This window comes from Parambassis ranga, chromosome 14 (assembly GCF_900634625.1).
Source record: "Parambassis ranga chromosome 14, fParRan2.1, whole genome shotgun sequence".
Classification (NCBI taxonomy): domain Eukaryota; kingdom Metazoa; phylum Chordata; class Actinopteri; family Ambassidae; genus Parambassis; species Parambassis ranga.
In genome coordinates, this window is record NC_041034.1 from 9409916 (window position 1) to 9435404 (window position 25489).

Genomic DNA, 25489 nt, shown 5'->3' on the forward strand with positions numbered 1-25489 from the left:
TAACATGTATTGGCCAGTCTGCTTCTATAAATACTGTGATACTGAGCTGTAAGACTCCAGGCTATCTGTGTATAGTCGCTGGTGTGTCCTTGAGGTAAGCTGTCTTTAAACTAAGACAGGCTTTGAATAAAGTAAAGTTAAAGATATTGAACCAGCTTTGTGTGTTTTTAAGGAGTGGAGGAGTTTTACTGACTGTGTTTTTGTCTGTGGTTTCATCTTTCCTGCAACTGTGTGTCCTGAGCATCAGTCTATGTTATCAATAAGTAAGATAAAAACCATAAAGTAAGATAAAAACCATGCTGATACAAAAGTATCAGTTGCGGGTCAAAATCTAAATATTTGCTGTATGTGGATACAGCAAATATTTAGATTTATCCTATTTTCTCATATCCTACTTTTGCTCTCATCCTAACTCTTTGCTCTTTTATCTGTGAGGAAGTGGAAACTGAGTGACTCCTGAATGAACCGGTGCCAGCAGAAGACCAGAAAGCAGCACATTCAGAGAAAAAGAGGGGAGAGGAGAAGGGAGACTGCATGGACAGTGCACCATTCATGATTCTGAAATGATGGTACAAAAAAAACACTTTAAATTCAGCTTTATCTGGTGAAAGGACAGACCAGCATCTTATCCTTCTGTTGGTTCTCCTCTCCTTGTAGGATTCAGTGGTTTAGTTTCCTGCCTATGACTTTTTATTCATAAACATGTTCATAACTACAGTAAATATTTTCGTCTTTAATGTGCCTGTGTAATTTGTACATTTTCATAGGTATAGGTGTAAGTGAGCAGGTATGTGGTCCTCGTCCTCTCAGTCAAATCCACCCCTTTGCTGCTTCTCAAGCTCCGCCCGCTTGTTCCTAATATGGTCATGTCTGGCTCCAAAAATATCAAGATGGCACTTAGTAAGTAAAGAAACTGATGCTTTAAAATGGGAGTTTACAAACTAATGGGTGATGTCACAATGAGTATATGTATACTTTCCTATACAGTCTTGGTCTGGACTGAAAGTAAAGTCAGGATTCCAGCTCACCTTATCACCGGGAACACATATAATCAAGTCAACTTAAAGGTAGGGTAGGAGATTTTGAAATCTCTGTGAACCTCTGTAAACCTCTCAGGATTGTAATATTCTTCGTTTTTAAAGTGAAACTGCCGAACTAACCGGTTGCTATCGGATTGTAAATAGAAGTTACACTTATTAACAAAAAGTGCATCAGAAGGAAATCTCCTACCCTACCTTTAACTTACAAAAGCAAAAAGTTCCACAACAAACAAAAAATCATCCACTTGTGTGTCTTCTAGTTCTAGTAAAGTCACAACAAATGTTTATTAGCGCAGAAAGTAGAGGTATGTTGTGACCGTTTTGAGTTTCAGTTTGGGTACATTTCCTGCTGCCCTGCTTTGCTCAGTTTACTTTTTATTACTTTCAGTATTAACACATCTTAGTCTGAATATATAATCCACAGTGATGATGCCCTCAGTATGTGTAAAAATCTAAAAATGTACGCTTATATTCAGATAGCGGAGTTGTGACTGCATGCTGTTGGGTCTTTTGGAACCCCTACAGCTAATTCAGTGCAATAATGGGTGAAGATTGGGACAGAGAATTAAATGTGTTTATATGTTTATACATATATATATATATATATATATACATATATACATATATATATATACATATATACACATATATATATATATATATACATATATATATATATATATATATATACATATATATATATATATATATATATATATATATATATATATATATATATATATATATATATATATATATATATATATATATATATATAAACATATAAACACATTTAATTCTCTGTCCCAATCTTCACCCATCATCACTCAGCTCATGTCAACAACAGTCTTAAATATCAGGATTTGGATAATTCCCTTATCTTTTCAGACCAACGTTATTCACAGCGGCTGAAGGACTCAGTTTGCAGTGCTGAACTTTTTGGATGTTGTTAAATGTTGTTGCTCTTCATCTGCACCATTATGTGCTCTGAACAGGGAGAGAGAAAGGACAACAGGGGGAAACAGATGTATGTCCTCTAAGACTGGCTAATCCACTGTCTTCCCCGATAAGGTCATTAATGAATAAATGATCCAAGGAATGAATTGTTAATGAGACCATGTTTGCGGATGTGTGTACAATATCTTTGAGTACATGGTATTGGCATAGTATATAACCCAAGTTACGCACAATTTAAGGCCAGTGTGTATTGTTTAGACTGATCTATTATTAGAAATTTCATCAATGAATGACCTACACATTATGGTGTTTGTGTTTGATTGGCCTTTTCATGATCATTTATGCTGGAATGTTAGCCATGGGGCCTAAGTATCCATACGTTGTTCATCGCCTAGATATGAAAACATACATACACAGTCCTTTCTTCAAAAATCTAGTCATAAAGTTATTTATTAAAGCTTCTGAGAATCACAGTCATTTATTACAGTAATAATAGCTGACATTTTGACTGGTTGTGGCAAGAAAAAAGTGCAACTAATAACATCAGTGATGGTTTCACTGCAATTGGACATGCTGGTGAACCACTGCAGTCATTTAGCATAGCAATATGGGGACCCTGCTAATAGAAAACCAACCTCTGTGAAATGCTCCACAATCTTCACCAGCTTTTCTCCAATCTGGGAATCTATTGACTGCCATCTGGTAACTAACAGCCAGTGTATCAGGGCTTCTGCTGTGGTCAGGAGATGTATAGATATAATAGATAAGAGACATGACAATGAAGTTCAGAGACAAGGTCTAGGATCTGACAGCTTAGAACCAGCCCGGTCTCTTTTTTTTTTTTTTTTTTTTCTTACTCTCTTAGCGGTACTTTCTGTCAAGGGGTGACAGTGCCTGCTTCTTTTGCTTTCCACATTCTCACTGTGAATCAGATAATAAATGTACACCACAGACCTTGCAGACACAATATGTTATCCCTTAGAGAGTGTATTGGTACAGTATACAGTTAACTGTTTTAACTGCTTATTTTGCAGTGCTGCTATGCCATGAGGGTGGTGAGACTCGGCCTAGATAGCTTAAATAAACCTTGTCATGACAGAGAGCAGCAGCAGATTCAGGTGAATGTGGTTTTATGTTGCTATTTCTAACATAAATTGTGACTGGAAGGTCACATCGGAAAACTGATTGCATTGGCTGTAACAGTAATGTTGACTGAAGTTTCACCTTGTGCTTTCCACAGTGTGAACTTGGTTACTGTGTCCTTAAATGAGGTCTGTTCAGGCCATAGGTGAAACCTAGAAGTCCTGGTGTGCTCTGAATATGTGTTTTATGTCAGTTTAATTTGCTGCTTTTCTCTGTGCTGCTGGTATATTTTTCCGCTCCATTGCCTCCAAAGCTCTACATTTTAAACGTTTTATTGTAAGGCTGTATCATGAGTTGATCAGGGCTGCACTGCACGTTCACCAGTAATTCATCATAATGGGATATCTTGAGTAGAATGTTTAATAAAGTTCTGAGCATTGCTTGGCTGCATATCATAACTGACTTATCAGGGGGACCGACTGTGGGGTGTGTAGATTGTGCCACACTCGATCATTGTCACGTGTATGGAAGACAAACGTGTAGATGCTGCTAGCAAGCAGATGTGTGTGTGTTCACTAATCGCCAGGAGTGGCGATGCATACTCAACAGCTTTTAATGGCAAAAGAACACAAGCCACATGTTCCAACCCAGTCACAGAGACATGTTCTTGATCCCATGTAGTGAAGAATGGGCTCCAGAGGGTGTGTTACCACAGTCTGGTGCCGCTCACCACTTACATAATGAAAATGAGCTTACAGGAGAATGTATGTTTTAAAAGAAAATAGTTCCTTGACTAAAACCTTCATCATGCTGCACACTGCTGAGTTCATGTAGACAGTTTTTGAAAGAGATTTATAAGTACAAAGATGGTTTAATCTTCTTATCCCACAGAGGAGTGTGTAATCCTTAAAACATGACAATGACCAGGTTTTTTTGTCTTTTATTTCCTTTAGACAGATTCAAAGGCATACTCTTTTTATCTTGCAAACTTTGATAAGCCAAGCTTTATGGTGTCCTCGGAGGATTGTCTTCTCCAATTCCAGCTGAATTAAACTGAGTGAACGCATCAGAGAACTTAACCTGCGAGGTTAAAGTATTTAGTCCCAGGATCGCAGAGGATCTAAGTAAAGAAGCCATTAGGAAAATCCCAGAGTGTGAGAGTTTTAGCCAATGTGCCCTTTTCACCACAGACGTCGTAGCAGGAAAAATACAGCTGTAATTGATCACACTGAAAATGACATTCCATTAAGGTGAGCTAGTTTCAGGGGCCTTATATTTTTGCAGTCTGCTTAGTAGAACATTGAGATAACAGAGTACGTGAAGAAATAACAGCTAATATAGAGATCTATGTGTTATGTTAAATAGGTAACAAGGGAGGAAGGGATTCTCAGAAATCAAAATTGCCTAATGGACAAAAAAGACAGAAGGTTGGTAAGTCGTGACACCTTGGTAATCAGTTTCTTTCCATCTCGCACTCTCTCTTTTGCACACACACCAGTATTAGGTACATTGATGCACACCCACGCACAGTTATCTTGATGGTGACTCACATCTGTCTGTAAAAACAGGAAGTTATTACCTGTGTTTCTGACTAAGGTCATCCCTGTATCACCAACTCTGTGTTTCAGTCGCCTCGAATAACCTAGAGAGAGGGAAGCAAGGCCAACAATGTAACATCTTAAATTTGTACTATGTTTTACATGGAACACCTGCATTGTTTGTTTTGTGCAGGTCTTATCTGAATTGTCTTTTAAATGACAAACAGCTGATAGTACTGTAAGTTCTTGTCAAATTAAATCCAATCCCAAGTACACGACAGGAAAGAATATCCATAAGAATGAAACTGTATTCTCTCCAGTACGCACTGATCAAACCCTTTCTGACAGACTTCACCTCAGCTGCTCTCTCACTCCGGCTGATCCTTGCTGAGTCCCAGTACCCTCTGAAGCTCCAGCACTCTGATCATCAGCCCACACAGGATGCTGCCAGTACCTCAACCATATCTCTACAAAGAGGCACAGAGAGGAAAATAACTGCCCTGCACCTTCACTAGGGGAAAGGCATGAGGTGGAGGAAAGATGTGAGAGGAGGAAAGAGAACAATGTTAATGCTTTTACCCAATCACCAACCAGACCCCGGTTAAGACCTCTCTTTCTCCTGAAGAAGTCTTTTGTGGAATCATGACAAAGCTGCAGAGGCAAGCCTTTGTCTGAAAACAAAGAGGAGTGTGTTTGTGAGTGAGAGAGCCTGCCATTGTGGTTGTGTGTGTGTGTGAAGCCAAGTGTGTGCACATCCAAGAGCTAGATAGCATGTGCTAATCTGAGAAATTACTTCTCTTTAATGTGAGTGAAGTATGTACCAGATGTATGTGTGTGAGTGTGGATGGTATGTGGGATTGTCTCCTTTCGCTTTCTTTGTGCTGAAGTTACACAAAGAAAACAAATATGTACTGAGAAAAAAAAAGATGTCCTCTGCTGAGGGGAAAAGAGAGAGAGAGAGAGGGCCTGTCACCCCTGTCAACAATCAGCATATCAAAAAAGTGAGGAGTGAGACATCCAAGAGACACCACTGTCAAGTATGAAAATACACTCAGACACGCACAGACAGAGTAACGAATCAGCTTCTAAAGCTGCTGCGTTAATGGAAATCCTACCCAGCAGATGCACCCAGTTAGAAGAACACATGGAGTGTGAAACAGGCTTATGCAGTGTATACAGGTAACCAGTAGTCATGGTTTGGAAAGCCACCAGAGGATACTGCACGAGTGTGTGTGTTTGTGTGAGACTGTTGCTGGACCTATAAGTCAAAAAACTAAATTGAGAAGTAAAACAGCCACAGAGAGTGAAGTGTGCAGGACATTATATCATCATTGAAAGCTGCTTGTAAACAGCAACGATTCACTCACACACACACACACTGCCCTGTGTTACGAGCCTGTGGGAATGATGCTTTGTAAACAAGAAAGATGGAGAAATGTGTGTACAAATTATATCATCAAGAGAGAAGAGGAGGAAGAAAAATTCCACACAAGAAGAGATGAGTGTCCAGAGAGCAGGCTTAATGAGAAAACAAAGGTAGCAGAGGTAAACTGGGGACAGCGATAACTGGGACAGATGGATGGCTTCTGAATATATAAACAGCCTCTGTCTGGCAACCAGACACCCAAAACTGCATGAACTCCATCTGATACCCCTGCAGTGCTCCTAAAATATACTCCTGTCTGTGAAATAGTATAATTATTTCTGCTTTTGTCTAAAAAAAACAAAAAACTTTGTATTCAGCACTTCTTCCATATTTGCATCTACAGAGCCACTAAAACTCAAACATATTAAAAAGCTAAGTAATAACACCCAGTTGTTTTGCTGCGCTTTGCTCCGTATGAACCCATGCTTGGATGGCTCCATGTTATTCCGCTTCAGCACCCTCCCAGAACTCTCCCATGTGCGCATGCGCGGCCAAAGCGCGCTACCGCAGACAGGGGGCGTCAACATGGCGCTGTCTCCTCGACGACCGCACTGACTGCAACCTGCCAATGAGAGAGAGAGTGAGACAGAAAGAGGAGAGAGAGGGGGAGAGAAGCGTAGGCTACCCTTCTGTCAAGACTCCATCCTTTTTTTCTAGCCCTATGAATCCCCACAGGTTTTCAGGAGGATAGGGTGAATTCAGAGGATTTTTAAAACGCCGCTCCTCCTTGTTTTTCCTGCGCAGTGGATGGTTTTTGTGCAGCAACAGACGCCCGAGCTTGTAGAGCAGGTGTGAGAGTCAGCGGCGACCGCTCCTCTCCTCCCTGTTTCCAAGGGGAAATGTCGAGCGAGAAGCCGGTTTCAGCACCACTGGGCTCTGCTTCTTCGCTCACGGACACAGACCGAGACTCCCATCCTCCGCCGGGCTCCTCCGCGCAGCAGCAGCAGGTCGCCGCAAGCGCTGGCTCCGGCTCCACCGGGGAAAGGATGGTGTCTGCAGCCGGCTCTATGGTTCTCCCGGCCGGGGTGATCAATCCCGCTGTTCCGATCAGGAATATCCAGATGAAATTCGCCGTGCTGGTGGGCCTGATCCAGGTTGGAGAAGTTAGCAACAGGGACATCGTGGAGACAGTGCTGAACCTGGTGAGTGGAAGCCGGACCAAGCTGGAAAACACAGAAAGGAAGCCATAGAACACAGTAGAATCACTGCGCCCTAACCCGCTATGTTTTATTTACGATGCTTCACTCCCCAGGTTGTGTGGCGTTCAGGGGATGATGTCATTTGTTTGTTCGGAGGATGGATGTGAGATTTTTTAGTGTTGTTTAGATACAAAAAGCAGCCTGCACGAGGTGGTAGGCTGAATAAATCAAGCAGTATTATTGTGCAGCCTATAGAGAGGCTGAATGAAGCATGTGACCCCACCAAGGCATTGAGTCTAATCACCGGCCATTGTTGACTAAATGACCTGCTTGCGGTACAACAAGAAAAAAAAGGCATATGCGGTCAGAATGTGGTGGATAGAGCGAAGTGTGTGCAGACTTGTTCACCTGACCTCAATAATATGGACCCAGGAGTGATGCATAGGCAGGCTGTGAAAAGCGGCGAGTGCTTACAATGCTGCGCACAACACAGCAAGACCCACACGGAAATAAATCGTTCTCCCAAAGAGAGAAATCACGCAGGTTATCTGTCTGCACTGAGACAAACTGATCGGACAAAGGCCGACTAGCATCATGCTATCCATCGACATATGTGTGTGTGTGTGCATGAGAATGGCTCAGAATTATGCACAGGCCTATTGTTGAAGGCAGGGCCCTGCATCCTGTGCGCAGAGGAGTGATGTATAGGTAGCTTTGATGCGGTTAGTGGTTTATATTAGTGGGCCTCAAACAGCGATTATTTATGGAGCACACATATATACGTGTTTTCCACCCCCTCTTATTTCTTCACCCCTCTCCATCGGCGGCTGTGTCGGCGATGATGCCGGGCCTACCCTACAACAACAGCAACATCAGACGATTTAATCCAGCTTGGGGGGGGTTTGACATGACTGGTGTGAACCGTTACGAAACAGATGAGAAAAATGTACAGCAGGCGTAGGGTCTGGATAGAAGACTAATGCTTTAGGGGGGTATAGGACGCGTGTACTGGCTGTTTTCCCTCTTCCATGCAGCAGGCCATGGCGTGCACTGCGTTTTATTCCTGTTATAAAAAGGGGGAATATTATGCCTATTATTGTTTATATTTAGAGGAGAAGGTAGAATACTCTGAGCATGTGTTTTAACCTGATTTCAGTGAGGTTTATGTGGTGTAGCCGGTGGCCTATTTACTCAGTGGATTCTTGGAGCAGGGCTGCCTACAGTTGGACTAAACCATTTTCCTCTCAGTGAGACTGGTGTGTCGTCCTGATTCAGGTTGCCTCTCATCTCCTAATTGATTATTGGTACTACACTGAGGAGCCAGGGCTTTTGCCGGCTCACTCCAATCTTGTCTTCTTCTCTTGACAACCCCCCGGGTCGCTCAGGCTGATAACCATCCATCCTGTTCCATGGCCTCCTCCTTCACTCTTGAGGGACTGATGCTGCCTGCATAGACTGGCTTGGCAGGGCAGCGCCATGCATTTAAAAGCAGGTGGAGAGGGGTTGAGGAAGGGTGGGGGAGGAGAAGAGAGAGTGGAGGAGGAGGAGGAGGTGGCGGTGGTGTGATGCTGCAGTGGCTATGTGCTCAGAAATCACCAGCTGATGCAGCGGAAGAGGGAATGACTCTGGATTGGTCCACATCAGATCAGTGAAAGCTCTTCAGAGCATTCAACTGAAATGCACTCCACAGTGTTTTATGTAAATACCTGCTTTTAGGCCAACTTGTTTGTGTGTTTGTATTTGTGTATGTCGGTCTGATGCATTAACACACAAAGCCCTGACACCCTGACAAATTAAAGCAGTATGCGCTGGTCATACAAAGCTTTACTTGCTAAATCCTCAATTGAACAATCAGTTCTGGTTGCAAGGCTGCCAATAGCTAAGCCTGTTAGGGAATTCTGCTGCCCAGCTCCTTAATTAAAAGAGTTGAAACAAAGAGGTGTGGAGGCAGGAAACCTCAGTGGTCATGCTGCTGGTACAATGAGTCCACTGTGACCCAAAAGCTGATCCATTATTCCAGTCAATGTGGGAGACCACAGCAGCCACATTCTCCGTCCACCGTGGCTGTATTGATCAGATCCCACTGCGGCTCGGGTGAACAGATGGCTTGTCTGCTGTATCAGATATGCTCCCTGATCTATACAGCATGCTGCCGGCCTTTGGCTGGTGATGAACTATAGAAAGGAAAAGACAAAAAGAAGAGAGAGTGTAAGAGAGCCCTGTTTATCCCAGACCAAGTCACCACCATACAGTGTTTTAAGAATAAAAGTACGCACGCGGGATACAGTACATGCAGTACTCACATATAGATAGATATGTGTGTGGGGTGCTGGCAGTGTTGTTATCATCAACAAGGCATCACAGTTGTCAAGGCAACACTGCTCTTTGACTGCCTGCATTCAGGCTCTCGACCACCTGGTGTTTCCACTTCCGGACTTTTCACACAGCGTTTCTCTCTCTCTCTCGTGCGCGTCTTTTTGTCTGTATGTCCTTTTCTATGCTGTTATGGGTTAATATTTTAATGACTTCAGGACACCAGACATCGGCAGCATCTAGCTAAATGGCAGAAAAGAAGCTACAGTATTGTATGGCTACATTGTTGTGTGTTTAAAATGATAAGATTGGTTTATATAAATGGGTGAGAATTAAATGTTACCAGTTAAGTTACCAGTTAAGTTACCAGTTCAGTTCAGGCAATAACATGTGATTCATGTATTTTGTCCTGGTGACTGGGGTTTGTGTTCAGCCTACTGCTTGGTTAGGTTTCCAACAATGCTGTGTGGTTTTATCTGCAGCAAACACTGCTGCCATATTCTCAGTACCATAGCGATAAGCCTTACTCTAATTAGCCAGTACATAATGTATACAGAGATAGATACACAGCTGGTGATGCTCTCCTGTCTAGTCCAAGGCCAAAAAGGTTGGATACTTCTATTACAGATGACTAGGATGCTTTGTGGTGTGGTGATGGACTCAGCTGTAGATATCTTATCTGTTTGCTTCCGTTCATCCCCACTTTCAGTTATTGACATATTGTGATGTTGACTTTGTTGGTCTGTCAACCCAAACTGCACTGTCATATATACACTTTATTTGAAGAATATATTTCAAATGCGTTCAGAGGCAATACTGTCAGTCCCTTTGCTTAAGTACAGCAGCAGCTGTGCTTATTTATAGACAGCTTTATCTAGTTGTAATGTTTTTTTGGGATCAAAACGGCTGTGTTTGTCTGGCAAAGAAAAGGATTGGTGACACACTCCTGCTCACTCTTGGTCCTCACATTCTTTGCTTTTCATTCCAGCGTTCCTTCCCCCTCTTTTCGGTCAACTACAATATCTTATGGCAGCGCCAATCCCCACCTGAGCCCCTTTAGTGGTCCCACTGACTCTGTTGGCAAACCTCTCATTATCCTTGTCCACACACTCCACAATCACCAAGGTCACCTGATACTGAGCCACAGGCAGCTGAATCAGAGTCAGCAACGCATGGAATCTGACACACACACACACATACACACACAGAACCAAAAAACACACTCAGATGTTCATTTGTTGACATTGAACTGTGTGCAGACACACATGCGGCCATTCGCACACATAGCTACTCAATTACAGATATTCTGTTTTATAGAAAATACCAAAACATTTGAAAGGAAAAAGCTAGAGGACCACTAGTGTTGTGAGTCTGTTTGGAGTGCTGTGACATTGGTGTGTTAATATATACCACACAGATTTGTAAAGCAATAGGTCACCCCTTTTTAAAAATGTATTTGGCCTCAGGTGGTTTGAAACATCAGTACAAACCTCAGTTTAACTGGTATTTTCTTTCAAGCTTGCCCTGTGGCTGCAGACTCAGGGCACAGGCTAACTGTTTCCCTGCAGCACTGTAATCTGCTTGTATGGCTGTGCAGGGGGAAGACAATGTGTCATCATGTGCTTGCAGAGTCATGCAGATGAGTTCCTCAACAAGCATCCCACTAGACCTAAATAGTCTAATAAGCACCAGCTGTGGGTCAAATGGACTTTTGCGTAAATACAACAAATGATATGAGCTTTATAACATATTTTAAGGTTATTGAGATAACCGTCACTGGCTGTTGACATCTGATTGATCCTAGGATCAATTAAGCAAAATTGCATTCCCACCTCATCAAATGTGTATTTGCTGCTTGTATGATATGATTGCTGCTTGTGATTTTAACTAAAGTAAAAATGACTTTGTTTTTTTATATTTAATAGACATTTTCATAATCAATCTGAAAATGATTTGGAGAGTGTTGGTCTGACAATAACAGAGAATAGTACAAAAATAGTTCAGATGACAGGCCAGCTCATCAGCAGTCTCATTTGTCTGTGCTGACGTTATTGTAGAATTTTATGTTCAAATTGTCCTAGTTAGCCTATTTTACTAATTGTTTATGATCTGTAGGTTAGCGGTATTTGTGTAATCTCCTTTAAATCAGTAAAATAACAAAGAAAACACTGTCACTATCACAATTTCAAAATGTTCAGACACAGCTTAATAAAACGTGTTCTCCCATATCATCTAAAAAGCTACAAATATCCACTGAACATTATTTAAATTATTTATTATTTTATGTTTCAGTAAGTATTATATTCTATGTTGTATAGAATGTTGTATCATATCTTGAAGAAAGAGGATTCCTATCTTGTTTTTGGTTATTTTTCAGTCATCTGCGAGGTGATATTTGAGGTTATTTTTGGGAAAGATTAACTGCTGCAGAGAAGCTTATAGCCAGTTTGTGCCTGGAGTCTACAGCCAGTGAGCAGCAATGTTAGCTAACAACAGTGCTGGTCCCAACTTGGGGGATAAAAACAACTCTAAGTGTTGTTACATGGGGCGACCTGCCACGTTAACTGCATGAACACACACATACACTCTGTGCCTGCCTCTTCCTCTCTCTCTCACACACATTGGGTAACTGGAGGATGGAGGGTGTGGCCTCTGCTGCAAGGTCATGAATGACTTTGCTATCTATCACACAGCTGGGTTGTCCTGACCCCTGCATGAGCCAGAGAGAAAGAGAGAGAAACGGCACGGGGAAGATGGAAGGATGCTCATCTGTAGAAAGAGGGGGATTGAAAAGTCTGTGATTGTCCTTCAGGTGCTCCTTTCCTCTTGAGTATAACACGAGTCCAGCTGTATGGTGTTCTGTGGGGGTCTGATGAGTTCCAGCCCCCCTGTGGAGCCTCATCATGCTGTAGGTATCACTGCTCCCCTGTCTTGTTTGCTCCAGGTGATAGGAGAGTGAAATAGAGTCCTCGGGATTTGGAGTGCTTTTTTTTTTAACGAAAGACCGAGCCTGTTAGAGATAACTTGACATTTTAAGTTTTAATTGCCTATTTTTCTTCATCAATCACTTGTCACACTGTGGGATTAGCTTGTACTGGCTTGTTAGCATGGTTAGTGGCCTTCTCTGCAGTTACAGATTGTACACTCTGAGGCATGCTGGTCGGTCCAAATGTAGAAACCATTTCCACAGTGGTAATGAAAAGGAGGGGAATGAAAATGCCCAATTTAAAAATGTAAATGTCAAGTTATCCCCTACCTGACGAACCTTGTCACTCCCAAATCCTCTTAGTAGCGAGTATCTTCATCATGATGTGCTTCAGAGCAAAATGAGTCTTTTAAGCTGTAATGCTGATTCCTCATAGTTTCTTTGTCATCACTGCTCAAATCTTTTGGACTTAAATTATAAAACGATTTGTGTTAAACTCTAACTGGTCTCATTTGTATGCATCCAGGCTAAACAATTCACCTCTCTGGGTCTTAACACACCTCAGATCTGCTTCATTTCTCTAAATTCCTCCTCATCCTTTCGTTAGCTGCTAGTTCCAGACGGTAGGGGATTTTTTTTTCCTTCCAAGGATAAGCCGTGTAAGATTTTTGGGTGAGAGCACCCTTTGGGAATGGAGAGGGAAAAATATCCTATCCTTACTTAACAACACCTTTTGTTAAGTTCCCGTCGCTTTGTCCATCTTTCCATACTTTATCTCCTCTAAGCACATCCATCCTGCTAACTCCATGGTGTAATCTCGTCCCTCGCTCCCTGACTCTTTGGCTGGGTGAAGCAGCTGGTGGATGAATGTGGATGATCCCTATTGTGAGGAGGTAATGGAGCTGTCTGCAGAACTATCACTCCGGTTCGTCTCCTCTTCATGCTCGCGTTTGCCACATTTCAAGCATCAAAAGTCTAAAGGGGGACTCTGTTGTTGTGCCACATGTCTGCCTCCAGTTCTTAGATCAACGTTTTCATTGTGTGAGATTCTTAGGCCTGGCCTCTTACTTGTGTGGTGCTTTTTTAAGCCATGTAGAATATTCTGTTTACTTTTCTAATCGTGCTGTAACATTTTCATTTGCATTTACACAGAAATTGTCATCAGAAATCCATTATACATAAATTGCTACAAGAGATGAATTAAACATGAATTTCACAAGGAAAGCAGCTCATCACCAACTACTGAACTGTAAATTGAATCACTGCTCAACCAAACATCCATATTTCCTGTTTGCTTTATGTTTTTTTTATTACATTTGTAATAATTATATTAATAGATTTAAGGTTTTATTAGTTTAAAAAAAGATTAGCATAATCACAGTTGACAGTTGATTCTCTGGCATAAGGAACTTAACAAGTAGAGTCAAGCTGCAGACGAAACGGCATTCGAGTCCTTAGAATAATAGAAAAAAACGATGAAACCTGCACCTGGAAGAACAGTTTTTTTTTTTACCCGGATCACTATAATATTAATGCCTTTTGTGCAGCATTCCCTCAGGGTTTAAATATTCAAAATGAATGAGGGTAAAATCTGAGATTGTTCTTTGATGTAAAAGCCTAAAATGCTGAGCTTTGCTAATAGAATGTGTAAAAAATTAAATGAAGATATGACAGACCAATAGGTTTGTCCAGAACTAAACACTTGCTCATTATAAAGATTGCAAGTGTCTTTTAGCATAATGTGCAGCACAATGTTTATTCACTAAATCTGGTTACAAAAGTATTATTTGATTAATTGAATTTTGTTTATATTCTCTTAATACAGTATTCTTTTCTGCTGTTTCATCATAGGATGTGGAGGCTCGTGCTCTTGATGAGTCTTGTTGTCGTCCTCTATGCTCCTTGTTTCCACACTATTGTGTCTGGCTGGTTTTTGCTATTGTGTCTGCCTTCTTTTGTGTGTGTGTGTTTTTCTAAAACGTGTCTGTTTTATTGTTGTGCGATCAGAGGGTTGTGGTGGTGGTGGTGGTGGTGGTGGGGGGGTGCATATGGTTATTATTTCTATGGAATCGTCATGCTCAACATTTGGAGTGAATAGACAGTAGAGGCAGTTGTTGCTTTGCATCTGTTTGTATATTGTGTTTGTGTGTGTGTGTGTTCTGCCTGGCACCCCAACCATGCCGTAATCTCCAAATTATAACAAGCTGCTTTGTTCAAAATACCTGGTGCACTGTGCACTGGTGAGTGTGGCGCCCCTAACATCCCAGAGAGTTGATAAATGATGTTCCTACAAAGCCTTTGCTTTAGTCTCCTGCACCTTCATCTGCACATTTCTCTCTGACAAAACACACACACACACACACACACACACACACACACACACACACATGCATAAAAATACACACACACTCCTCTCTTTCTTCTTGTAGCCCACATCATTGCCTGGCAGGGGTGATTTCATATTCATGCTGGCCTACTTCGCCTCACTCCCTTGGCTCCACACACACACACACACACACACACACACACACTGGAAGTATAGCTAACTGTGTAGCTATTCATCATGCTGCATACTGCAGTGGCCGAAGGTTGATTACAGCCAAATTTCTAGTACGTGTGTTTGTGTGTGTGTGTGTACATTTAGTATTCTCCATTCGACATCTAGCATCTAACATCCCTGCTATGCTCGTACTTCACCTGCAGCCTGAAAAAACAGTTGTAACAAGTCATTTAACACCACATTAGACTGGTTAGCAGAGCTACACTCTGTATCAAACCACAGCTACTCCTGCAGGGAGCCAACAATGTATCAGGACTGCATGTTCCCTCCATGACGTTAACTAGTGATTGCAAATGAGAGCTATGATCCCTGAAGGATTTCATCTAATAAATCCACTTCAGTTATGACAGGGAGCCTTAGATGACGAGGAGGGGTTAAACCAGTTTTTTTAGCTTTTAGAAAAGAATTATTTTCATAAGACTTGTGCAGTTGATTAAAAGAAAAAGGCCTGGTAATGTTTTGTATTCTCCAAATAGAACTACAGTGGTTAGACAGACCTGCAAGTGACACAATATGCTCCTTTATTGTGCTCTCTTTCCATGGTGAGGCTGTCTGGGTAGCACTGCAGCAGCACTGGTTTTTAGCACACACAATAAAGTTATGGCTGTGTGCTCTGGTTCATATCAACAAGGGAAATAAGAGCAGTATTGTAATCATCTGTGAAGTACTGAGGCTTTAGTTTACTATAGCATTCTGGGCTGGAAGTCAGGTGTGTTGATTGAAAGCAAAATGGAGTCAGTGTTTGGCATTATAATGAATCTCATACATACAGTAACGATTTGACTACCATGATCTGTTCATGAATGTTGCTTTACCTACAGAACAGAAATCCTTTAAATTAATGTTGGTTGACTATCTTAGTTCAGGATATCAGCTTGCTCACATCTGATAATTATCAAGAAACACAAAGTATCTAACAGCTGATGCAAATGGACATAGGACAAAGTAAAGAACACCACTGTAGAGCTCAATGCCAGCGTTATGCTTGTACTGTGATAACCAGTGTAAAAACATCTGAGGGGCAGTGCTAGAGAGAAAAAAGGGTCACCAAGGGTCGACATGAAAAATGTGTGAGAACCTTTTAGTGTATATAAAAGTTAGATACTGAGAAATGTCTGTACATTGTGAGAAATTTGTCTGACAGGCTAACAGTGGCAAGAACAAAGCTGTTAGTGTTGCTAATAATAAACAGCAGTGGCCAAGTGCAGAATAATGGCCATACTTAATGTAAACTGTTGGGTATTGTGATGATCCACTAATGGATTGTTTACTTTTCTGGTACCAGAAATCATATAGCGGTGTGCCAGAATTTAGCCTCACCACTCCTGTGAGCTCTTTCACACTCAGAAACCCTAGAAGAGAGGTGCTGGTGGTGGAGGAAGAGTTTTTGCAGCCAGTGATGGTGGTTCGCTCCGAATCCTCTTCACCATATTCACCCGCTCCTCCTCTTATTGACCCTCACCCCGCCCCCACCACATTCACGCTCTGGTTCCAGGAACACTTTTAGCTTGGATTAGACAACATGGATGCAGGACGGCAAACTCTTATAGTATAATTAAGCTAATGTATGGATCAAAAAGAGTGGATTGAGGTTTTTTTACCTTCAAGCTCACTCAAATGGAAATTGTGGTTCATTGTTTTGTAAAATAGTGAATAAAACCGATGCGTTGCTGTTACCAATCACACAGACATCGATTTGTACATATATTATTTTAACTTGCAATATTATAGAATTGGTGCCTAAGGGACTGGATCTGCACACTTAAATATAACAGCCTGTGTTGATGTTTTGATTTGATTCAGTCACCCTCCTCTAGCATCCCAGAAGTTATTTATCCACCTGGCGATATTTTAGACTTTTGCAAGCTCTTTTTAAATCTTAATCTTTCAGTCCTTTTTGAAATCACCTGTGTTTATTTGCTTTTCTAAGTGTGAGCTCTCAATGTTGTGAGTGTTTGCTGGCGTTGGGCTGTGATATTTGAGAATAGATTTTGTGTTGATATGACCTTTTGATAGGAAATTGTTTTTTGTGAGTGAATTTGACATTTGACATTGTCATCTGGGGAGTTTGAACATTCTACACTTAAAGGATGTCTGTGAACGTGTTCTTATATAGAGCCATTGTTGGGATATGAAACTACAAGTATTACTTTAGGCATCATCCTTTTCTCGGCTTTAGTTGTTGCAGATTTGAAACATAGCTCATCATATCCATTAGTTATCCATTAGTGTCCACTAAAATATCCTGCAGGATGATGGCACTTAAATTACTCAGCAAAACGTATGTATTATATCCCCTAAAGACATTCTAATAAGACAAACTTTCCATTGTGGGCAGAATGAGTTACTTATGTAAAAAGCATTCAAACTGGCTGAAACATGAAGGAAATTTGAGTCTTAGTTGACCGTGACCAATGCAAACTTCAAATGATTCCCTTTCAAGGTTCTACTTCCAAAGCCCATGAGTCTTGACAACTACTGCTGTTCCTGCTGCATCTGCTGTACTTCAAACAACACAAACTTCAAACAGTCATCACTCCTGTCCAGCATGGAGGACAAGTCTGATGTAGTGACAGGCCTGTAGCACAGAAACACCTTGATAGAGAAAGAATAATGTCAGTGCTGTTTTTTTGGGTCCAAAGTTTTCAATTAAATCTGTATTTTTAATGAAAATATTATATAATACTCCAGGAGTCATATTGGTGTGTTTCCTGTGCTCATAATCACATGCTGTGGCTGCCAGACTTTGTTGCCTTGTGTGTATAATATGTGTCTACACTGTGTGTGGCATTTTTGTACAATAACATAAAGTACATCATGCTCCGCTAACCCTTTATCCCTGTTTTGTGTGTGTTTGTGTGTGTTTGTGTGCATGGGAATGTGTGTCTGTGTGTCATTACCAACCTTGTCTCATGATGATGGATTACTGAAACTCACTGGAGCTGCTTGCTGCCTCTGTTATCCTCGATCAACTGTGGCTCAATGGAACAATACTCTCCATTGTTTGTTGGCTGGTGAGCACACACACCACTGTGCGTGCGTGTGTGTGTGGGTGTGTGACACACATGCTATCTGCTGCAGCACATGCACTCGACCAAACAAACAGATTAGTGATCGTGAATTGCCACCAGCTTGGCCTGAGTCAGGTCTGCGGGGCTTATCTGGTGAACTTTGAACTTAACATCAGCTCGTCTACACCTACCTCATCACACAGTCAGATGCATCTGGTGAAAGGCTAGTAGTAGTTTAAAGCTGAAACGTTTTTAACCTATTAAAGTTACCGCCGGTATATAAAAATAGTGATCACTTAGGGCCCCAAGAAAACACAACTTATCTTCCCTCTGCCTGTATTTGCTTTGTACTGGGCTTCATCGTGTCCCAGATACAGTTTCAATAACTAGTTTGTGCTAACTGTTCCTTCCCTTCCTACACTCTCCACCCCCTTTTTTTACACCAATGGCACACCAGACACCTGACATTTGCAGTTGTCATACTATGATTGATCATAATGTTATATTTCTGTCATATTTCCAGCTTGTAACTCTTACTTACCCTCTTATGTCTCTATTTTCATCTCTGATGAGCTCTGTGAGGTGTAAACAACATGCAGGATGCCCTGTAGGACCTCACTTCCTCTCAGTGTCTTTGAAATGTGCACATTTGAGTCAAATTGGGAGACAAGGCGTGAAGGCCTTGTTATAAAATAAGCCTTGAGCTCCCATCACGCAGAACACAAGGATGGCCTGGTTACTCCCTGTGTTAAGGGGGGAAAAAAATGAAAGAATTGGAGAGTTGAGTTACTTCTGGTCCTTGACAGAAAAGACAACACCTCCACCCTCTTACCATTTAGGGTGTGCTTTCTTTCTGTGCTCTGTCTGGTACAACTCAGTAGCATGTCTTATTTTTTCCATGCTGTCCATTCAATGTGGCGCTCTCAATCACCACCTGTCTCCTTGATGCTACTTTTTCTTGCAGCCTCTTACTTTTCCCTCTCGCAGAGCCTTGATGCTGTACATGTTTTCTCTCTTAGTCTCCTGTAGAATTTTCCATCCTCCAGTAACACAAGGTCTTTTTTAACAAAAAAAGGCCTTAGCACATAAATCATAATAGTTTCTCATCTGGTTCACGCCAGGCATGGTGGGAGCATCGGCGTTCTTTGCTAGGCCAAATGTGTTAAGCCCCGAAGATGCATTATATGTGTTTTCCACGTGTGTGTGTGTGGACCACTTAATTTGATCAGCTGAGTGGCTATCATTGATAATATTAGTGCTTTTCTTATCCTGTGCTGCCTGGGACCAAGCTAACATTAGTTGAAAGTGGATGAACTGAAGTTGAATAGTGTTGTGTAAAGAGAAGATGTAAATTTATTCATGAGAAAGTGCAGTGGATTATTACTTTAGCTGAGAGGCACAATTCTACGCAGTCCTTCAAAACTGTCATTCTCAAACACATAACTTTGAGTCATTAAATTTATATGACAAATTGTTTTATGGAGGCAATATACATTAAATTCAAATATAACTCCATTTTATTCATGCTTAAAAAAGCACTAAATGGCAGAAATATCAAATCCAGATTATCACTGCGCCATGAATTATAATGTTTGTCAGCTTAAAATATAGATCCTTGGTCCTATGGAATGAACTGTCTCTGGTCTGCAGGTCTTACTATAGGCCAAACCTATTTCTATTTTCACCCTTTTAATACCTTGTGCTTGAATCTGAGGTGGAATGGATGACGGCCATATTGGTGATTCTTTGTGAGAGACAAGTGTCAAGAGTCTTTCTTGACTTGAAGTATGGATAAAACCAATTTAAAACACAAACATGGAAGTAACCTATGTGCTCCACTGGAATGGTCTGGATCTGGACCCTCTATCCAATAGAAATGCATGGAAAATAAAATGATGCTTTTCAAACGTCCCACTGACAAACTGCTATAAACCATTCAAAAGGTGAATTCCTAGAAGAAGGAAAAAAAACTAAAGCTCAACTTTCAAATTGTGTGTATGTGAGCTAAAGACAGAGTTTTATGTAGTGCTGTGTAAGACAAAAAGGAAAAAATGTTTTTTGTTTGTTACCCAATAGCATGTGACAAGGCTTATTGCTAGATCCGTTACTAAGCTGCTTTGGCCAATCAGGTGGCAGACATTTTAAACTGCAGTTGGATGAAGTCAGCTTTGTGATCACTTGGCTGCAATCCTCAGTCCCTGCAGTGTGTATTTATATGTTTCTGACCTGGATTTAGTTTTTTTTTCGATTAGGCTTGAAGAGTATGACGTTATTTTTGTTCACTTCAAACAGTGGGGCTTTGAATTTTATGTCAGTCGTGTTTTTTTTTCTGCAGGGCTACAGTCCTTGAGAATATTGATGGCATTCATACAACTATCAGTACATTTGCAGCTTCAGCTGTTTGTGCAGGATTTCCACTGTAGGTTTTTTCAGTCAGTGCGTCAGCAGAGAAAGCAGGAGCTGTCCGTTGTGCTGAAAAAAGAGACTGCTGTATTCTGCTGTATTTGTCTTCTTTATTTATCTGTCATTTCACAGTGCTTTCCCAAGCAAACATGCACACCATTACTGTTACTGCGCATTTTCTCTCTGCCCTCGCTGTTTGTCACATCTGACCTCACTTTCTCACAGGCTCATTCTCACCTCTTTATCTCTTGCTCTGCTTCTTCTCTGCTACTTTAAAGCTCATTTTCTCTCTGATCCAGTAAACAGACTTTTGAAAAATGTGTTGTTTTTTTACAAGCTACCCAAATGCCAATTAAATGGTGCCTCATTAATATTGTAATATTTTGGGAAGATTCTCTGCATCCCTGCAGTTCTCTTCCTCTCTGTTCTCCCTTTGTGTCATGTCATGCTGTCATTCATGTGAATTGCTGTGTGAATGTGTTAGTGATGAACTGAGTAAGAGTGTATGTGCGAATGACTAAGACCTACAAGACTTTTCGCTATGAATGGTTTAAAAGGCGTTTGCCCTTTGAATGCTGAGCACGAGGGTGTGTTTATGTGTATGGGCTGTCATTGTCAAGTGCATCCTAGTGTGTTAGTGTGTCTGTGTGTGTGTGTGTGTGTGTACAGTATGTTTCAAGCTTGCACTTGACAAGGTTTGAGTCAGATGTTGGAGGCGGAAAAAGGCACACTGAACTGGTCTGCACTGAACTGGGAGACTTTAGAGAGGCTTTCATAAAGACAGATCCCAGCAGGTATGGCTGTCTTATCTTGCCTTCTTCCACTCCACTTTTATCCAGCGCTCTCTCTTTCTCTCTCTTTGGTTTCTGGCAGTGTTAATAGAAAGTGACAAGCCAATACATGGGAACGCTCAATAGCTTCGCACCTCTTTGATGTATGTACAGACGCACATTCATGGTTATTTTTGTGAAAAATGTGCCCAGGGTACAGCAGCTCTTGGCACTAAGAACAAAATGTCAGTGTTTTTGAATCAAATTGAACTGTAGGCCATACACGTATTTGCTAAATTGGAGGTAACAGTTGCTTGATTGGAATTTGACACCTTTGCCAACACAGCGCATTTGACACGATCAAACTAGCCGAGTGGAAACAAGCCTTTTTTTGTTTGTTTTTTTTTCATTTATGCATACATGACTTTCTCCCTTTGGCAAATTAAACCCTGAAATGGCACAAGGACTCTTTGTTATAGCTCATATTTAATGCATGCCATGTATACTTTGATTGCTCATAGTTGGTTTCAAACCAAATTTAACAGTCAGAGCTACATAATAAATGACAAATCATTTGGAGAAAACAAAATGTTTCAAACTCTGATGCAAGAATACAGCGGATTGGCACGCTAAACCAAATCTTTAGCCCAGCTTATTTTGTGGTGTTTTTGTGGTGTTTGTAGTGTGATTGGATGTCTTATGTGTGAGAGAGAGAGAGGTGGCAGGGATGAGAAGTGTTGATGTCAGAGAGTATGTGCATAGCTTCTGCATGGTGCAGCTGTATGTGGTGACGTACCGGCTTGTAAAGAGCTGCCATCTGCACTGTCCTGCTGGGAAAATGCAATATGTGTATAAGAAATGTAACATGTATGTTGTTCGGCTCTCTGTTTCTGTTGGCAGTGTGGGTTTGTGGGTATATAAACCTCTAAACTTAATTTCTGACTTACAGCATAAATTTAAAAAATGAATGCAACTCTACAGGGACACCTTACCTCTTTTTCCCTTTCTGCCAAGATAGAAACCAGTGAGAGTAAGAAGTATTCCTCCTATTTCATAGCTAATAAACAATTTAAATATTCAACAAAAATTGATTAAAAAAATCCTCTGGGAATTCCGAGGAATCCTGTACATTTATTTTTAACTGACTCAGAACTGTGAATCTACAGTAGAGGGAAACCATCAGTAGGATTCCTCCACACATGTCCACGAGTTAACTATAGAGTTAACCTATTAAGCAGTTTAATGATGATACAGCTGTTGATTAATGGGATACACAATTACTCCTTCTAATGTTTATGATCAGTGTAGTTATGGCAGTTTTCCTGAAAACAATTATTATAAGGTTTCTGTAAACAAAGTCAATCCAATAAAAAGATCAATGTGATTACTGTTGTGCTTTGAGTTATATACTCCAGACATTTGTCATTTCATGCTACTGCTGTGACTCAAAATTACAGTTGACAGTACGTCCTTCATGGTTTTTGCTGGGCTAAATCGTATCCAGCCTCTTGTGTGGATTTATGTAACCATTGATGTATTTTTGTTGTGGCTGATATGAGTGTTCAAAGCTTGTTTCTGTCCTAGAACTACTTGTCTGTAATTTCTGCCGCGTACTTCACTGTCTCCCTCTTCCTCTCTCCCAAAAGTCTAAAGCCCTACACTTCATAGATAACAGCCCTTACACTGTGTGCCATACACTTGTGGCTGATTGCGTTTATTTTGCTGACTCTGTGAGTGTGACGCTGTTGCTCTGAATGGGTTTGTGTGTTTTTTTTTTCGTTTTTTTTGGGTTGTATTGTCCTATGTGCCATCTGTGCAGACACTGGTACTAGGGCCCATGGGAAATGCAGTCCTATGACATGTCAGTCAACATGTCATAGCTGATCACAATCACAGAGGGAGGGACAGACACGCTCATACTGCCCTAACTTCTTTCATCTGCTGCATTATGACTTTTTGATGGCACTTACTAATAGTATTTGTCTATAAGCTGTTATATTTACCAAATATTTTCAAGCTCTTGATATTAATTGTTTTTACAAGCATAAAAAGGTGCAGAGGTGACATTCTATTGCTTGATTCTGAAATAGTTTTTTTATGGATCTAACTCATTATTTTATTCTCATTTATTTTTCTCTAAACAGCGAGGTCACTTAAAATCTCATTTTAAAGCTGTCAAAGACTTAGATTCAGAGAATTTTACCCCCTGAATATGGGTCTGAGCAGCTGATAAAATTAACTGCTGCTCTTATTGTATTGTTTTGTTTTTTTAATACCAAAAATGGGGTCATGCAGAAAACAGAAGGTGGATTATTGAGTGTTTACTGGCCAGTTTAGCCCCAGTGTAATCCATATCTTTGCAGAGATTTGCCGTGGTCATCATCGGAGCACTAAACCCTCCACTGAACATTGTAAGGCTGCAGGCAATAAAATCATTCTGCCGTCCAGATAAGAAAACACAATAGCATTCTGTAACTGCTGTCTCACTCATTTACTTTTTCTTTTTTCGCTCCATGTTTCACGAATACACTCGTTCTCATCACTGTTTTCTCTTCTGCACAATCTGCTTCCTCTTGCCCCTTTGCAGTTCACACCGTTGATTCTCCTGTTTGTTTTTCTCTCTTTCATCTACGCTCTGCTTTTCTCTTTTTTTATCCTCCTCACTCTTCTTCAATTTTGCTCTCCTGCGCTCCAATGAGCCCTCTTGGCAAAGCGTTAAGTGTATAATCTGTGATCTCATGTCTAGATGGGCCTCTCGTCTCCTCTCACTGTGCACACAAAGGGGCTGAATGGCCGCAACTCACTCAGGGGACACAAATGAGTAATGAGCCACACACATGCGTACACACACACACACACACACCAAACAAACAATCTCACACACCTCTCTAGTGCACTCCCGGGGGCTTTGAAGTTGCATATTGATGAAGCCAGTTCCAAAGGCTCAATTGAATGTGTAGAGGCAGAGGAGGCAGCTATTGACCGTCCACTCGCTTCTCTGACCTGTCATCTCTGACAGCCTTAATGAGCAACAGGTGCCTCGTTCGCCAGGTTTGGCCTTGATAGTCATCCAATATTCAACAGTCGGTCATAGTAATCAGCCAGTGTAATCGCTTGTTTGATGTGCCATCACAGCGCTACATAATAGGCTGTGGTGGGTCTGTGAGAGATTGTTTGCCATTAAATAACTGTTATTGTGATTTCGCCTTTCATAATACATGGCATTTCCAATAGCTGTGCTTAAAGGTTGAAATGAAAACAAGTGAAACATGAAGTTGAGTTAAAAGGCAAAATACAAACATTCATAAATAGGTGCTCATAAACTGCAAAATTTATGCCATATAATGTCATGTCAAGTTTAATTTGCCATATCTCAGGCGTACAACGCAGGCTGCATCAATTTGTGTATGTTGGCTTGTTTTCATGGCTTACTGGGATGCTTGAGCAGACCAAAGACCTTGTAAATAGTATTAGTAACAACAGTGAGTTTCTGTCTGACAGGAAGAGACTTCTCTTCAAAAGCTGCTCTCAAACCAGACAAGTCATTTTCTAACAAGATGTTATATTTTTAGTTTTATCCTTGGCTGAATGAGAGGAGTCAGGATTGTCAAGCTGAGGTTACAAAAAATCTCTCAAAGAGGACAAAGAGCCTCCTTAGAGACCGTTTCTTCTTTTTAAATCTGATGTTGCTTGATATTTCACCGGGTAAACATCCCTTACAAAATAAACAGATACATTTGCTCAAATATGTTTGCATATATCTGAAAGACAGACAGATGGACAGAGAGACAGGTGGACAGCTGAGCTTTTTGAGCCTCTGAATATAAAGCAGACTTTCAGTTTTTTTTTGTTTTTGAAGTCCAATCTTAATGCAAATACAGGAGTATTATGGTATAGCAGAGAAATTGTTTCTTAACTCAAGTAGTCGTGTAAGTCAACCAAACCTTAGATGTATATATAATATATACACCTATAGTGGCTATATTATAGGAGGTGTTTTAGAAAACAGCGGAGGAAATGGCCTTTTCACCAACATGTCATTTGTCAACGAGAGCTTAACAGTTGCTTTTGATTTTATTACACCTTGTGTGTTTTCCTGCTGTGATATGTCTTCATTAGAACTGGTCTGCTACCGGCTCCAGACTTTTTCTGAGAACTGTGAAGCTGCTGAAAAAGGGTCAGCTGGACAGAGGGAGTGTTTGTTTTACCGACCTCTTATGAAAGCTGCTTTTGGCTGTTCTAAAGGAGCCTGCTCCCCCTTTACCCTCCTCAGTCTCCCACCTCCCTGACATGGCCTGAGTGAATCCAAGCAGTGTGCCAGCT

At 41.1% G+C, this 25489-nt stretch overlaps 1 protein-coding gene across 1 annotated transcript in view; it reads left to right on the forward strand.

Moving 5' to 3' along the window:
* The first annotated feature begins 6676 nt into the window (after positions 1-6676).
* Positions 6677-25489, forward strand: part of nbeaa (neurobeachin a) — a 67613-nt gene continuing 48800 nt past the window's right edge. The window contains exon 1 of the mRNA XM_028420863.1: positions 6677-7186. Within this exon, the coding sequence (XP_028276664.1) occupies positions 6884-7186 (303 nt within the window). The 5' untranslated portion in view covers positions 6677-6883. The remainder of the gene's footprint in view (positions 7187-25489) is intronic.